The sequence below is a fragment of the Myotis davidii genome, unplaced genomic scaffold (assembly GCF_000327345.1).
Source record: "Myotis davidii unplaced genomic scaffold, ASM32734v1 scaffold461, whole genome shotgun sequence".
Lineage (NCBI taxonomy): Eukaryota > Metazoa > Chordata > Mammalia > Chiroptera > Vespertilionidae > Myotis > Myotis davidii.
Window position 1 is genome coordinate 1094516 of NW_006295825.1, and position 15007 is coordinate 1109522.

The 15007-nt window shown below is 51.0% G+C and overlaps 1 protein-coding gene across 6 annotated transcripts in view; it reads left to right on the forward strand.

The window, feature by feature from the left end:
* MEGF11 (multiple EGF like domains 11) overlaps positions 1-15007 on the forward strand; it is a 237328-nt gene that overhangs the window by 156114 nt on the left and 66207 nt on the right. For all 6 annotated transcript variants that reach the window (XM_015568478.1, XM_015568479.1, XM_006770760.2 and 3 more), the window contains exons 5-7: positions 5985-6231; positions 7609-7729; positions 12997-13133. In XM_015568478.1, the coding sequence (XP_015423964.1) occupies positions 5985-6231; positions 7609-7729; positions 12997-13133 (505 nt within the window). The remainder of the gene's footprint in view (positions 1-5984; positions 6232-7608; positions 7730-12996; positions 13134-15007) is intronic.

Here is a 15007-nt window from a genome sequence, read left to right on the forward strand (position 1 = left end):
CTTCTGGGTGCCCCTCAAGCCCTCACTAGCTGCCCGAGAAGATACAGCCACTTGAAAAATCAGCCAAAGCCAAGTGTAATTAGGAAGGAGCATCTGTGACAGAAAAAAAAAGTGTGAGGACCATTCCAAGGCCAAATTGGGAAGAGTTTGTGATTATCTGTGAAAGAAGGCAAAATTCTGTTGTAATTTTAATGATGATAGTTTTTATTCACCTTCAACAGGGTTGATAACTGACTCACTGCAGCTCTGCCTCATTTCTGTCATTGCAGGCGGGTTGGGGGGATGAGGTGTTTGTAAGTGGATTTTCTAGATAACTGAAGCTCATCCCTGTGAACTCAAACCTTTTTTCATTTAATCGCTGTGGGGAAGGGGGAGGGGATGTCTGTGAAATGGATTACACACTCCTTAATGGGACTATTTTAAATTGGATATGAGGGGCTATCGCCCCTATATTCATGGCTGCCAAGTTGCTTGCTTTTTAGTCTATACTTTTTTGTCTGTTTGTCCCCTTGGTTTTCTACTGTGACACAGTACTCTCCCTGCTTATTTTTCAGGAGCCCTATAAAACACACATACGCACATGAGGACACAAACCTGTATGCGTCCATATGCGCACACACTCACCCAGTCTATGGTCTGAGCACCCATGTTGTCAGGCTTACATGAGCTTCTCAAATGCCCTGACTGCCCTTACGATTGCACTTTCGCGGTGCACCATACAGGCTGCTCCGGTGGCTCGGTCCCCACTAGACTGCACACTCCAAAAGGGCACTCGCAGGTCCTTGCTAAATCCTTTTTGGATGGACGAGTAGAAGAATGAAAGCACACAAGTGTTAGTGCATCAGTTAGTGGTAAGTGAGTGGGTTTTGAATGCCACCTTATATGTCCCTTAGACAATGACCAAAATTAACCTTCTGTTTCTCCCAATATTTCCTCTTCCCCTTGTGTTTCCTGAAAAGAATGTGATACCGATATCCACCCAACAGTCTAAACCAGAGCCGGGGTGACATGCCCTCTCCCTCCCCTTCCTTCCCTAAGCACCCTGTCAATCACAAAGTCCTTGCTGCTTCTACCTCATAAATGCAGCTGGACTCTTGTCCCCTTCCGTCCATCCCAATGGCTACTACCTTAGTCAAGGCCACCTCCATCTGTTTCGTTTTTTAATCACATTGTCTGCTTTTTGCTATTGAGGTGTATGAGTTTATATATTTTGGATATTAATCCTTGTCAGATAAATGGTTTACAAATATTTCTCCCATTTGGTAGGTTGTCTTTTTTGGTTTCTTTTGCTGTGCAGAGCGTTTTAGTCCTATGTAGCCCCATTTACTTATTTTTGCTTTTGTTGCTTTTGCTTTTAGTATCAAATCCAAAAATATCATTGCTAAGACTCATGATAAAGAAGCTTACCTATTGCCCATGTTTTCTTTTAGGAGTTTTATGGTTTTTAAGTCTTATGTTCAAATATTTAATCTATTTTGAGTTAATTTTTATCTATGTGTAAGATAGTGGCCCAGTTTTTGTTTTTTGCAAGTGCCTGTCCAGTTTTCCCAGCTCCATTTATTGAAAAACTGTTCTTTCCCCATTGTATATTCTTGGCTCCGTTGTTGTAAATTAGTTGACCATATATGCATGGGTTTATTTCTGAGCTCTCTATTCTGTCCTACTGACCTATGTATCTGTTTTTAAGCCAATACCGTACTGTTTGGATTACTATAGCTTGTAATATAGTTTGACATCAGGAAGCATGATGCCTCCAGCTTTGCTCTTCTTTCTCAAAATTCCTTTGGCTATTGTACTTGATTTATGCCTCATTCACAGTAGTAGTGCCAGGTGGAAAATAGACGGTGATGTTCACTCATAGCTTGGCAGCTCAGTTTGTATGTGTGAATATTTGGGGCACAGATAAAGAAGGGATAAAACAAAATAGGGTGATTAGGATACGGGGCCTAGCATGGTTCTGTGCCATGCCGGCACAGCCAGGTTCGGTGAGCCGGAGAGGGGGCAGTGAAGGGTTAAGAAAAGACAGACAAGCCGAAACCGGTTTGGCTCAGTGGATAGAGCATCGGCCTGCGGACTGAAAGGTCCCAGGTTCGATTCCGGTCAAGGGCATGTACCTGGGTTGCGGGCACATCCCCAGTGGGAAATGTGCAGGAGGCAACTGATCGATGTTTCTCTCTCATCGATGTTTCTAACTATCTCTCTCCCTTCCTTTCTGTAAAAAATCAATAAAATATATTAAAAAAAAAAAAGACAAGAGAAGAAAGCTGGGCCTGGGTGGGACGCTGCCCCCTCTGATGGAGAGAGACAGTGCCACGGCCTGCAAGCCGAGTCTTTATTTTATAGCCAGATTCCGTGAGGCAAAGTAAGGGCGTGGTCAAGATGGTTCCAATGATCTCCTGGGTTTCCAATCTACTCAATTACATGCACCTGATCAAGTTTTGTTTACTTTCTGCACCTCCCACAGCTTCTATCACTTAGCCACGTGGGACCACAGGTTCGGACCATAACCTGTGCAAACACTGTAGCCGCTATCCACAACTCCCTCTTTTTTCCTTTTTGTTTTTTGTTTTTAAACACTTTCATTTACATCATCAAAAGCTGTGGGCAAGTATGCAGCATAACCAAAACATCAGAACAAAACTCTAGCTAATGACAAAACAACCAACACAGTAATGTTAATGTAATACAGCAACGAGAGAGAACAAAACTCTGGCTATTAACAAAACAGTAACAAAAAAATGCTAATGCAACACAGCAATAGAGAAATCAAACTATAGACACGTTAAAGTTTCTTTGCTGCTGGTAGATATCTACTCAGAGTCCTCAGATTTGGCTGCGCAAAGACTTTACAGAACACTGACAGCTTACCAAGGCTAGCATAGCCAGAAACATGGTTGAGGGAGTAGCTTCCACTCCTTGCTTTTCTACCATCTGCTGCTAGCTTCTTCAGCAGACCCCATGTTGGTACTTCAGTCCCTTGCGTAGATCTTCTGCATCGCAACTCTCAGTCTTCTGAACGGAGGAACAAGGAGCTTCTCTGGGTCTCCAGCACCTCCTCCAGCTGCCGGTGCCGCTTCTCCGTCGCCTTTGTTATCTTTCACATCGCAACTCTCAGTCTTTTGAATGGAGTGACAAGGAGCCTGTCTGGGTCCACCATGGTGATGCACATCGTGCGCTGGCACCCAAATCAGCTGCTTCGCTCCCTCTGGATTCTGAGGATCAGGCTGCTTGGACGGTTGGCTTTGGGACTGAGCCGGCACCAGTCCCAGTCAGCCCGCCGGCGCCGGTGGAAGTCCGGTCCCTTCCTCAGCTTCTTCAGCCGCTGCTGCATGGAGTCCTCTCCCGCAAGCGAGCAGCCCTCGGTCCTGCAGAGCTGGAGACCGCCAACTCCGAGTCTGGCGCCCCACACAGACACAAAGTTCCAGGGAACTATCAGGTCATCCAACAGTCAAAGCTCATATTGAGGTCGGCATCCACCGACCACAGCAGACAGCCCTTAACAAAATGCCCTGGCCTGGCTCTGAGCATCCCGCTGACCAGGGCTTCCATCCTTTGCTTTACAGTTCCTAACAAAACTTAAGTTAAAAATGCTTCACTAAGCATTGTTTTAGGGATCCTGAATTTCCCATGTTTTACACCCAGCGACTACCAAACCTCGCTCCCTACCCTACTTTCCCCTTACTTTTACTTTCTGCACGTGCCTCAAGGGAGCCTCCTTTCACCTTGCAATTTTAGTTCCCCCGAACTCGGGCCCCACGTTGGGCACCATATGTGCCATGCCCACACGGCCATGGGTGAACCTAAACTCGGGCCCCTGTTCCCCATACTCAGCCCCACATTGGGCGCCATATGTGCCGCACCAGCACAGCCATGTTCGGTGAGCCTGAGAGGGGGCAGTAAAGGATTAAGAAAAGACAGACAAGAGAAGAAAGCTGGGTCTGGGTGGGACGCTGCCCTCTCTGATGGAGAGAGACAGTGCCACGGCCTGCGCCTGCAAGCCGAGTCTTTAGCAAAGTGAGGGCGTGATTAAGATGGTCATAACGTTCTCTTGGGTTTGGAATCTATTCAATTACACGCACCTGATCAAGCTTTGTTTACTTGCTGCACTTCCCGCAGCCTATATCACTTAGCCACGTGGGACCACAGGTTCAGACCATAACCTGTCCAAACACTGTAGCTGCTTGCCACATGGTTCCATCTACTAAAGCAGTGGTTCTCAACCTTCCTAATGCCATGACCCTTTAATACAGTTCCTCATGTTGTGGTGACCCCCAACCATAAAATTATTTTCGTTGCTACTTCATAACTGTAATTTTGCTACTGTTATGAATTGTAATGTAAATATCGGATATGCAAGATGTATTTTCATTGTTACAAATGGAACATAATTAAAGCATAGTGATTAGCCACAAAAACAATATGTAATTATATATGTGTTTTTCGATAGTCTTAGGTGACCCCTGTGAAAGGGTCATTCGACCCCCCAAAGGGGTCACGACCCACAGGTTGGCGACCCACAGGTTGAGAACCGCTGTACTAAAGGATGATGGACAGGCTCCCTGACATTGATCACTTGACCCTAGTCAGCAAGTGGCAGGTACATGCAGAGGGGTTGGTAGTCCCCAAAGATCCACTCACCGGCTTAAAGAACCTTGTGCTCTTGTACATGCCCAGTACTTGAGTACCGTTACCTATTGGCTCATACTGAGCTGCCCCAATCCACTCACATGCCCAGTTTCCTCTCTGAGTCTGAACCCTAGAATCACTGGAGCACAAAGGTCAATTACCCACCTCATTGTCTTCAGGCAATAGGGTGACCAGCCATTCCAGCTGCCCAGGGCTGGGGGTTTCTTAGGATACGGCGCTTTCATTGCTGAAACTGGGACAGCTGGTCACCACGATAAGGCAGGCAAGTGAGACCCCTGTTCCAGCTCATTTCCGATGCCTCCTCTCCCAGGAAGCCTTGCCTTGTCCTCCTTTGCTAGGACAATCTTCCCCTCCATTGACCGTCGTTTGTGCCTGTCCATGCCTGAACTCCACATTCATCTCTACTCCAGGATTTGAGTGAATGAGGCAAGAGTTAGAGGACATCTTGTTGCTGTGTGCCCTGTGTGCACCAGCTGAGGAGTAGAGTGGGCAGTGGCAGCAGGCTGGGTGACCTGCTTGGGGCTCTGCTATTCAGCTCCTTTTCACAGCTATCGAGTGAATGTCTGCAAAGCTGGCTCAGATATCACTCTTTGAAACATTTAATTACATATAACGATCTTGAAGGCTGTCTGTCACCTCGCAGGGAAACATTTCTTTTTCCTGTTCCTTCTGAAGTTGGCTGCCTGAAAAGTAATGAAATTGAACTGAAGATGAAGCAACCAGGGGTGTAGGCAGTATTGATTGGGAAAAGCATCGGGGGAGAGAAATGGGAGGGGTGACTGAAAGATGGAGCCAGGGGAGGGGCAGGAAGTTAGAAGACATGTTCATAGAAGGTGAGGTGCAAGAGGTGAGAAAACTAATGAATCTCGGAAAGAGAGGGAAAGGTAGAGAGATGGGAACAGGGCTGGGGAGGTCCCCCAGAGGAGGAGGGCCACAGAGAAGAGGAGTGGCAGACCCTAAAAAAGGGCCTGGCGGAGAGGAACAGAGACCGCCAACGAGAAGAGTTTAGCAAAGGCAGAGGGAGGTCCCCCGCGGACAGTTCCAGAAGGTCCATACAGGGGAGGGGCTTCGGGGGCTTTGGCTGGAACGGGCTGGTCGGGACTGGGAGAAGCGTTGAAGAAGTCAACTTCTTAGCCTGTGTGACTGATTATTCTGCTGGCTTAGGGAAGAGCTGATGGCGGCTAGGAGGTGCCAAAGCTTCCACCAGATACCCCCTCGCTGCCGCCTATTGGGGAAGAGGGAAGCAGAGATGGAAGGCCGCTTCGGCTTTGTTCCCCCGCCGCCATCCCAAGGAGAGTCCACTGGGCCCTCACCCTGACCCGCTCCCTCTCTTGCAGGCTGCGACAGCGACCACTGGGGCCCCCACTGCAGCAACCGGTGCCAGTGCCAGAACGGCGCCCTGTGCAACCCCATCACCGGCGCCTGCGTGTGTGCCCCTGGCTTCCGCGGCTGGCGCTGCGAGGAGCTCTGCGCACCGGGCACCCACGGCAAGGGCTGCCAGCTGCCCTGCCAGTGCCGCCACGGTGCCAGCTGTGACCCACGCACCGGCGAGTGCCTCTGCGCTCCCGGCTACACCGGTGTCTAGTGAGTCAAGTGGCAGCAGGGTGGGGAAGGGGGTGGGTCCCGCTGACCTGTTGGCAGCTGCATGGTCCCGGGATAGTCCTGGCTGTAAAATAGCCTGGTCTCTCAGCCTCAATCTGCAGAGGCTAAATGCCCAGACCTTGCTCACGCCATGGGGTACATGGTGCCAGCTGGGACTATGCATGGAAGGGCGGGCGCTCCCACGGCCAGAGGAGCTCACTACACTCCTCCCAGGAGTCCCTTGCTGGTCAGGGCCCAGACCTTACCTTGTGATTCTCTTCTGATCATAACCCACATGCCTCTGCTCACCTGGGTCCTGGCGCTTCCAGGCCACTTAAACCAGAGGTGAGGGCCCTGACCAGATACCATGCATAGATTTGGGTAGTTTACTCTGCCTGTTCCTCTCCCCTACCTCCTTCCCTCAGACCCCAAATAGAGACTCTGGCTCCCTGGAGAGTCTGTATTGTCAGGGGACCTCTAAGACTGCTTTGTTGAGACCCACTCAGAGGCAAGATTGAAGCCTCTCCCTCTCTCTCTCTCTCTCTCTCTCACACACACACACACACACACACACACACACACTCATTGAAGCCCTAGATCAGGGGTCCTCAAACTTTTTAAACAGGGGGCCAGTTCACTGTCCCTCTGACCGTTGGAGGGCCGGACTATAGTTTAAAAAAAAACTATGAACAAATTCCTATGCACACTGCACGTATCTTATTTTGAAGTAAAAAAACAAAACAGCAACAAATACAATATTTGTATTTGCATGTGGCCCGCGGGCCGGGGCCGTAGTTTGAGGACCCCTGCCCTAGATCCTGATTGAGGGTGGTCCCTGCCCCTATGTCTGGCCAGCTGCAGGGCTAGCTCCAGCCAGAGGCCACAACCCCATGCCCATTCCTACACATGAGCCTGTCGTGGTAACTGGGAGCCTTCCAGAGCCTGGCCTGGGGTATGCCCCAGATTCTCCCTTTCTCTGAATATAGGTAAACTCTTGAAGGCAGGATCCATGGCCACTTCTGTGTCTGTGCCCATGCTGTTCCTCCGCCTGCCATGCCCTTCCATTCTCCCAGTGAAACGAGCTTCAACTTCAAGGCCCAAGTGGAAGGTCTCCTTAGGGAAGCCTTCCTAGCCCTCCCTCCCAGAGGAACACTGTTTACACTGAAAGCACCTACGCCCTCCCACAGGTCCTGGCCCAGGCACACAGTCCAGTTCATTATGTCTGAGCCCTGCTTCCCCCTCCTGGCAGGAAGCAGGACTGCATCGCAGCTGACCTGTGCCTAGTACACTAATTCCTAGGGAGCCCTGAAGCGTTGGGACTGGCAGCACTGGGCCCAGCACTGGTGCTGCTGCATCTAACACCTCTTCTTCCCCATGCAGCTGCGAGGAGCTGTGCCCACCTGGGAGCCACGGGGCTCACTGTGAGCTGCGCTGCCCCTGCCAGAATGGGGGCACCTGCCACCACATCACTGGAGAGTGTGCCTGCCCCCCAGGCTGGATGGTAAGTGGGCCCGGGTGGGGTACTATAAGAGGTCCGATTGTCATTCACTAACACCCTGGAGGGCTAAATTCCTCTCCCACCCTGAATAGCCTCCCTCCTATTTATAGTCATAGGATCATTAGACACTGCCTTGGACACAGCTTTGAATTCCAGGTCTATGATGTAAGTGCTGTGTGTCCCAGGGCAAGTTACTTAACTTCTCTGAATCTGTGGTCCATCATGTGATAAGCTGTTGAATTCTTCTCACAGATGGGCTCTGTTTGGGCATAGGTACTCACTTGAGCTTCCATGGGTTCTGGGCCAGAAGTGGCAGAAAGGGCATGGTGTACGGATGGAAGAGGTAGGGAGACAGCTGGTATGGATCACCTGCATTTGCAGAACTTCAGGTTCCCAGCCTCCAACCCCTACATTCACACACACACACACACATTCTGATTCTGTGGACTCAAGAATCTGCCAAATATTAACAAGTGCTCCAGATGATTCTGATACAGGCTCAAGCAATCCAGGTCTCGTGTCTGGGAACCAAACTTGTGGGAAAGGCGATGGGATTTATAATTTCACAGGCCTAAATTTAGGTCTCACGTTCAATGCTGTCTCTACAAAAACCCTCGGGTACTCTGATCTCTGCCTTCCCATTTGCAAAATGGGCATAACAACAGTCAGCCCCGCTCTCCTTAGCTGCCGTGGCTGGCAGAAGGCTCAGAGGAGGCAGTGCATGTCCAAAGTGCCTTGAAAATTCAAGTGCTCTGCACGTGTTTGTGTTATCTGGATGCCACAGACAATCCACAGCCGCCTTTTAGCCAAATGCCCCACGTGCCCGTGCCCCTCCTCACTGTCCATAGACCCACACTCCTCAGAAGCAGCGAGTCACTGGCGTTCCTGTTTGGGGGAAGCTCAGTGACAGCGGAGAGCCTCGTCCTGGGGTCTGCAGCTTTGCAAAGCCCCAGAGGACAGGGCTGCTGAGCAGGAGCAGAACAGTTCAGGAGGCTGTGCCTGTCTAGGTCACGGGGCAGACGGGAGGGACGCCTGCAGGGCCCATTGACACAGGCACAGGTTGGCCAGAGTTTTTTAGGGCAGGAAAGGACCTGGGGGATCATCTGGCCCCGCAGCACCCAAACCCGGCTGCACACTGGAGTCGCGGGGCCTGTGTTAAACGCAGATTCCCAGGCTCCACCGAGACCTTCTGGGGCCCAGTGAACTCTATTTTTAATAAGCTCCCAGCTGATTCTGCGGCAGCCAACTGTGTCTGCAGCTCTGCATTCGGAAATAATTGATCGAGACCATAGGAGTTCCTTCTGTGTTTCACAGAATCCTTGGGTTTCTTGGGGGTGAGAGAGGGGGCGGGAGCCTAATAATTAGGACTCGGCCGCCCACACACCCCCACTTCTCCATTTTAATCTATGCGTACTTTCTCTGTTGAGGTTCTAGGGGAGACTTCTCATAAAAACAGCGTCTCTCAGCTTTAAAAAGGTTTGAACACCATTGGTCTATTAATACCTTCCTTTCTCAGGTGAGGAAGCCAAGGCCCAGAGATGGTAAGTGACCTGCCCAAGGTCACACTGCTGGTTAGAAGGGAGGTGGAGCTGGAAACCAGGTCTCCTGACTCCTGAATCCCAACCCTTGGTGTCTGTCTGTCTGTCTGTCTGTCTCTCTGTCTCTTCTGAGGAGACAAAGGGGCTGCTGCCACCTCTCCCACACCTGCCCACCTCTCCCACCTGACCCACGCTCTGGAAATGCCTTCTTATCGGCAGCCAGCTTCCAGAATCCCAGCACCCTCCGCTGGTCCTCAGAGGCCCAGCCGCAGGCAGTGAGGTCAGATCAAGACGATCAGGACGTGGTCCCAGAGAACAGGCCCGGAGCCTGTAGCGGCCTCTAGAGAGACTGACGGAGGCTGGGGATCGAAGCCGGGGAAGGGAGGAAGCCAACACATGGAGAGATTTGTTTGTGTCCCCAGCACAGTGAGAGGTTTGTTTCCTCCAGAAGACAGGAAACTGTCAATAGAAGCTTTGGATTTGGGGACTTTATGTTTTTAATTTTATTGTAGACGATTGCATTTCTATTTTTGACACAGCACTTAACTTGCCGATTTGTATGAATTATTAATACCCCTCGGGTATGCGGAGTCCCGGTGCCGGAGGCCCCTCCCAGAGAGGGTTGGGGCCAAGGAGAGGGTGCTGGGCAGAAGGGTCCTCCCTTTGTCCTCCTCCATGGCCTCACTTGCCTTTGGCCCTGTTGGTGTTATCTGGGTGCCACAATCAGATCTAAAGACCACAGTTGCTAACTCACACAGGGCACCTCCCCCAGGAACCGAGGCATTGTGCAGAGCTGGAGAGGAGCTGCCAGGAGCCTGGCCCTCCAGCACCCCCCCGCCCAGGGATTCCTGCCACCAGGCCTTGAGTGTGCCCACAGGACACTTCACTTGCCCAGCTGTGCTGAGCCCATTCCAGTGGACAGCTTTGCAAAGAGCCTGGGGAATTATTTCCTCTCTTTTTCTGAGCTCTCAGACCTTTCAGAGGAGAGAACCAGGTGTGAGTAGCTTGATGAGAGCAGGCGCTGCAGATGGACATGGTGGCAGGAGATGTGATCACCCCCATTAGGAGTTCCCAGTCTGATGGAGGAGCTCAAGCCCAAGGAGGGGTATAGGGGTTAGAGACCTGGGTTGTCTGCAGTTGGGGAATATCAAGCATTCATTCACAAGGATCCCTGATTCCCCCACGAAATGTTGGAAGGAAACATGCTGTGCTCCAAACTTTCCCACTGAGCTCCTCAGGGAGCCCTGGTCTTGTCGTGTGTGTGTGTGTGTGTGTGTGTGTGTGTGTCTACATGAGGGCCCCACAGTGCTCCGCAATAGGGAGATAGGAGGGATAAGCGCTCCCACCCCCAAGAAGGCTCAGAATGGTTTTTCAGGGTCAGAGTATCCTTGTCCACCCGAGGGCTGCAGAGGACGACTCAGAGGACGGCCAGAAAGACTCCTCTTCCCTCAAGAATCCCTAAGCTTGCAGGGTGCAGTGAGAAATGCAGGCCCCTGCCACACCCGGGCTCCCCCACCTCCTCCAGGCGGAAGAGGGGCCCCTCCTCTGAGTAGCTTTTCCCTGCCGCTCTCCTCACACACCCACTCCTCTCGCTGTCCTTCCTCCCCCCGCTCATTCCCCCTCTCAGCTCCTTGCTGTCTGACTTATGTGTGCAGGAGACATCTGAGCTAAAAGGCCTCCCACTTAATTCATTACAAGTAAATGGAATGATATTGAAAGATGTCTCTGGTCAGCAGGATTTTCCTGCCTAAACTAGCTGCCTCAGGGTTGGCAATTATCAGTGCTTAATAATTGTGTGTTGAACTAATTGATTAATTAATTGTGGGAGAATCCTCAATCTCCATAAGGGAAATAACTACCTCTGGCCGGGGAGAGGCTGGAAGGGCAGCAAGAGACAAGAGCAGGCTACGATTTCTGCTGGATAAAGATCTAAGATTCATGTTGTATTTTAAAAGTTACCTAATTATAATACCACACGGCAATACTAAGGGAAAGGAAAGTCATGCCCTGCTCCACTCACAAAGCCCACCCGCTAAGGCGACCACCCTCAAATCTGTTAGTTTCTCCTGGCATTTTCCTCCACGTTTCTTCATACAACTCTAAGGATGTTCAGTTTCGTGAGAGCAAAGGTTTTTCTTCTGTTTTCTTTGCTCCCTGCATTGTTCCTTTTGCCTATTTGTCTGCTTTGGTTTCCTTTCATGTCAGAGCCTTCCTGTTAGAAGTCTTCTTCTAACAAGTCTTCTTCATGTTAGAATCTTCTTTCATGTTAGAGGCTCCTTTCAAACACCCGGTGCTCCTTGGCCACCTGCTCAGGTTTTACCATGAGCCCCAGAAAGGCTGGCTGGAAGCCTGGGTGCAGGGATAGAGGCCGGGTGTGTGGACTGATGGGATCCTCAGATATCAGAATCTGCAGGTCTTTCCTTCTGAGCTCTCCGTGTCCCCGAAAGGAACCCTCCAGAATCCTGCCACAGGGAGGATAGTCTGGGAATCTGCATTCTAGGAGCTGAGCAAGGAAGAGAGCAGAGGGCCTGATCCTTCACAGGAAGAGCTCTGCAGGATCCCCATTTCCCACAGGACCCCACCCTTGGCTTGGAATCCCTGTGTCCACGGCCTGTGTGGGCCAACCTTGCTAAACTGCCAGTATTGGGAAGCCATCTGTCTATTTGAAAAGAGGGCACAAAAATCTGGGGTCTAATTCCCTCTTTTCTTTTTTTAAATCCTCACCAAGGATATTTTTCCATTGATTTTCAGAGAGAGGGTGGGAGAGGGAAAGATAGAGAGAAATATCAATATGAGAGAAACACATCGATTAGTTGCCTCCTGCATGTGCCCTGACCAGGGCCTGGGCTTGGAAGGAGCCTGCAACCAAGGTACATGCCCTTGACTGGAACCAAACCCGGGGCCCTTTGGTCCGCAGGTCGATGCTCTATCCACTGAGCCAAACTGGCTAGGGCTAATTCCCTTTCATACGTTTTCAAATAGTACTTACTCTGTTTTATCACACCTGCACCTTGGCCTTCCGAGGTTCCTGCTGTCTCTGACTCCTGAGCTTTTCTGAGGTTAAAGAGCAACCTGGTGTCTTCCCACACTCCCTTGCAGGCACTTGGCATTGCTGAGGAAGCAGAAACCTCAGCAGTTCTGTTCCTCCGTCTGCTTTTCCTTCCAGCAGTGACATCTCTCATCCTCTATAGTCTCCGCCCCTCCCCATTCCTTTTGTCCTTATAGGTTTATATCTCCCCCTTTACTCTGGAATTAGGTGGGTTTGGGGAAGAAGTGGAGGTAAATGCATGTTCCCAGATCACCATGTTCAATCATGGTCTCTGTTTTTCCTCAGCACTTTATTGCGTACCAATGTGAGAGCGCTTCTCACCTGATACTTTAGTTCCCTGCTTTACCTTGTCTCTCTCCCCCATAGACTAGGAGGACAGGAATCAAGTCTTAATCATATTTTTATATCTTTAGTGTCTAACAGTGCCTGGTAAGTAACAGACACTCAGTAAATAAATGTGTGCTGAATAACTAAACAAATTGGCCTCAGTCTGCCCATCTCTAAAATGGGGCTTTGGTATCGTGATGTCCAACCTTCTATGCTTCTGTGGTTGGGGAGAAAGTTCCACTAAGGAAACAGGGCGGTCCCTTAGGCCGTCGCCACAGTGCCACTTCCAGGAGAGAGTGGCCTTAGGACTGCATCTCAGAAGCACCACCTATGCAGTCTTTCCTCCTCTGTTTCAGGGAGCAGTGTGTGCCCAGCCTTGCCCACCAGGGACGTTTGGCCAGAACTGCAGCCAGGACTGTCCTTGCCACCATGGAGGGCAGTGTGACCACGTGACTGGGCAGTGCCACTGTGCAGCGGGGTACATGGGGGACAGGTAAGGATGATGTTAACTCCTGTCCTTGCTGTTCATGGCACTCATTTGCACGGCAGCCTTGCAGAGAGCAGCTGATATGTACCAGCCCACAGCGTCCTCCTGCCAGCATTCCCGTTCCTTTCTCAGAGAGCATTCTGAGTCCTGCCAGGGAGATTTAGCAACTCCTCCTTCCTCACCCTTGGGCTGCTGAATGTAGCCCCTCCCCTAGCCCAGGGACCTGAGCCCTGAACTTGCATTGACTCACCTGGGGAAGCAGGTGAGCACCTACCAGCCACTCTCTACTTTCTGCCCGCCTGGAGGGAAGCAGTGGCACCAACAATGCAAAGAAGCCAAGAGTGCCAACTCATTTCACACATTTTGCACCATTTCTTCTAGGAGTGGGTTTGTATTCCTAATGTGAGCTCTGCCATCAGTTTGCACCCTCTGAAGGCCTACGGTCTGAAAGCAGACCGACAAGAACACCAGTGTCCTGGGATCAAACCAGCCTTGCAGAGTGCATGTTCCCAGATCACCATGTTCAATCATAGTCCACAAAACACATAACTAGGAAATAACTGCATGGGCACATTTGCCACAGTAGGAAGGATGCCATGGTAAGATAGGGTGCTATGGAAGAATGAGAAACAACCAGTGGGTGGGACCAGGAGTGTTCCGGTGTCTGGCGGTGAGTAGACTCAGAGCTGGAAGAGGGCATTTGCCCACAAGACTGGGGTCAAGCCTCCTTCCTTCCTTGCACTCCCATCCACATGTTTCTCTTTGGGCAGAGAGAGGAGGCCCTCAACCCCCCTGCCTGGTTCTGGGGACCCATGTTTCATCTCTGGTTCTGGATTTGCTTGCTCTGCCCAGACAAGGTGGGATGAGAGGAACGTTGGTCTCCCATTCCTCCGCCTCCCCTGTCCAGGTAACATCAGGAAGCAGAGACGGGGCTGAATCAACCAATGAGCCCTTCTGCCTCTGACCGGCGTAACTGGGCTCCTCCAGCTCTCACTAGAGTCAGCCCCACATCCTCATGGATGGCCAGAGTAGAGCTTTTCCGTTGTTTGCCATGGGGTTGCTTTCACCTCTTTGTGAGCCAGGGTTTATCTCCATGAGCTTCGCAAGCGCAGAGCAGGGGGTGTGACAGCTGGGGATCCGGCCCTCCATGATCGCTGTCAGACACTGGGTCCCTGCGGGGAGGAGGGGAGGAAGGACTGAAGCCCTGAGCCCACCGTCCCACCCTCACCATCTTCCCCCAGGAGGGAAACGCTCAGGATGAGCCAGTAGGGTCAGGAGCGGGGGGTGGGGAGCCAGGACAGGACCCCTTTGTTTCAGCCACTTTCACAGGATGGGGAATGTAACCGCTTGTTGGAGAGGAGCAGGCCCAGGGCTCCAGCTGACTGGACTCAACACCGTGGGCCCTGCTTCATTGGCACTCTCCGTTTTCAATGCCAGGATGTCCCAAATGGAGAAGTCATCCATCCCTCTCCTTGTTGGGGTCCAGCCCTTGACCTTGGAGCGGAGAGAAATCTCAGAAGCCTCAGGGTCCTCTAGCAAGCTTCACCAATCGAACAACAGAGAAGAGTTCAGTAGAAGGACCGGGTAACACTGGGTTTCCCACCACAACGGGCTGCCTGGTGTTTAATATTTTGTAAAATTGCCTCCATGAATTTTGTAGGTGACAGCTGCATTAACCCACCCCACATCATCACGAGCATATTAAAACTGAGTGGGTGTAATAACGCAGGCCTCCCCGGATAGGCAGAATCCAGTGCAAATTAAACACGAAACGTAACGAGGGCTTTGCAGCTCATTTTGTAATTTAATTGAGCAATGTATCTGGTTGTTAATGGCAATATCAGACACATTAGATTGATATGTTGCAAAGGAAGGATGTT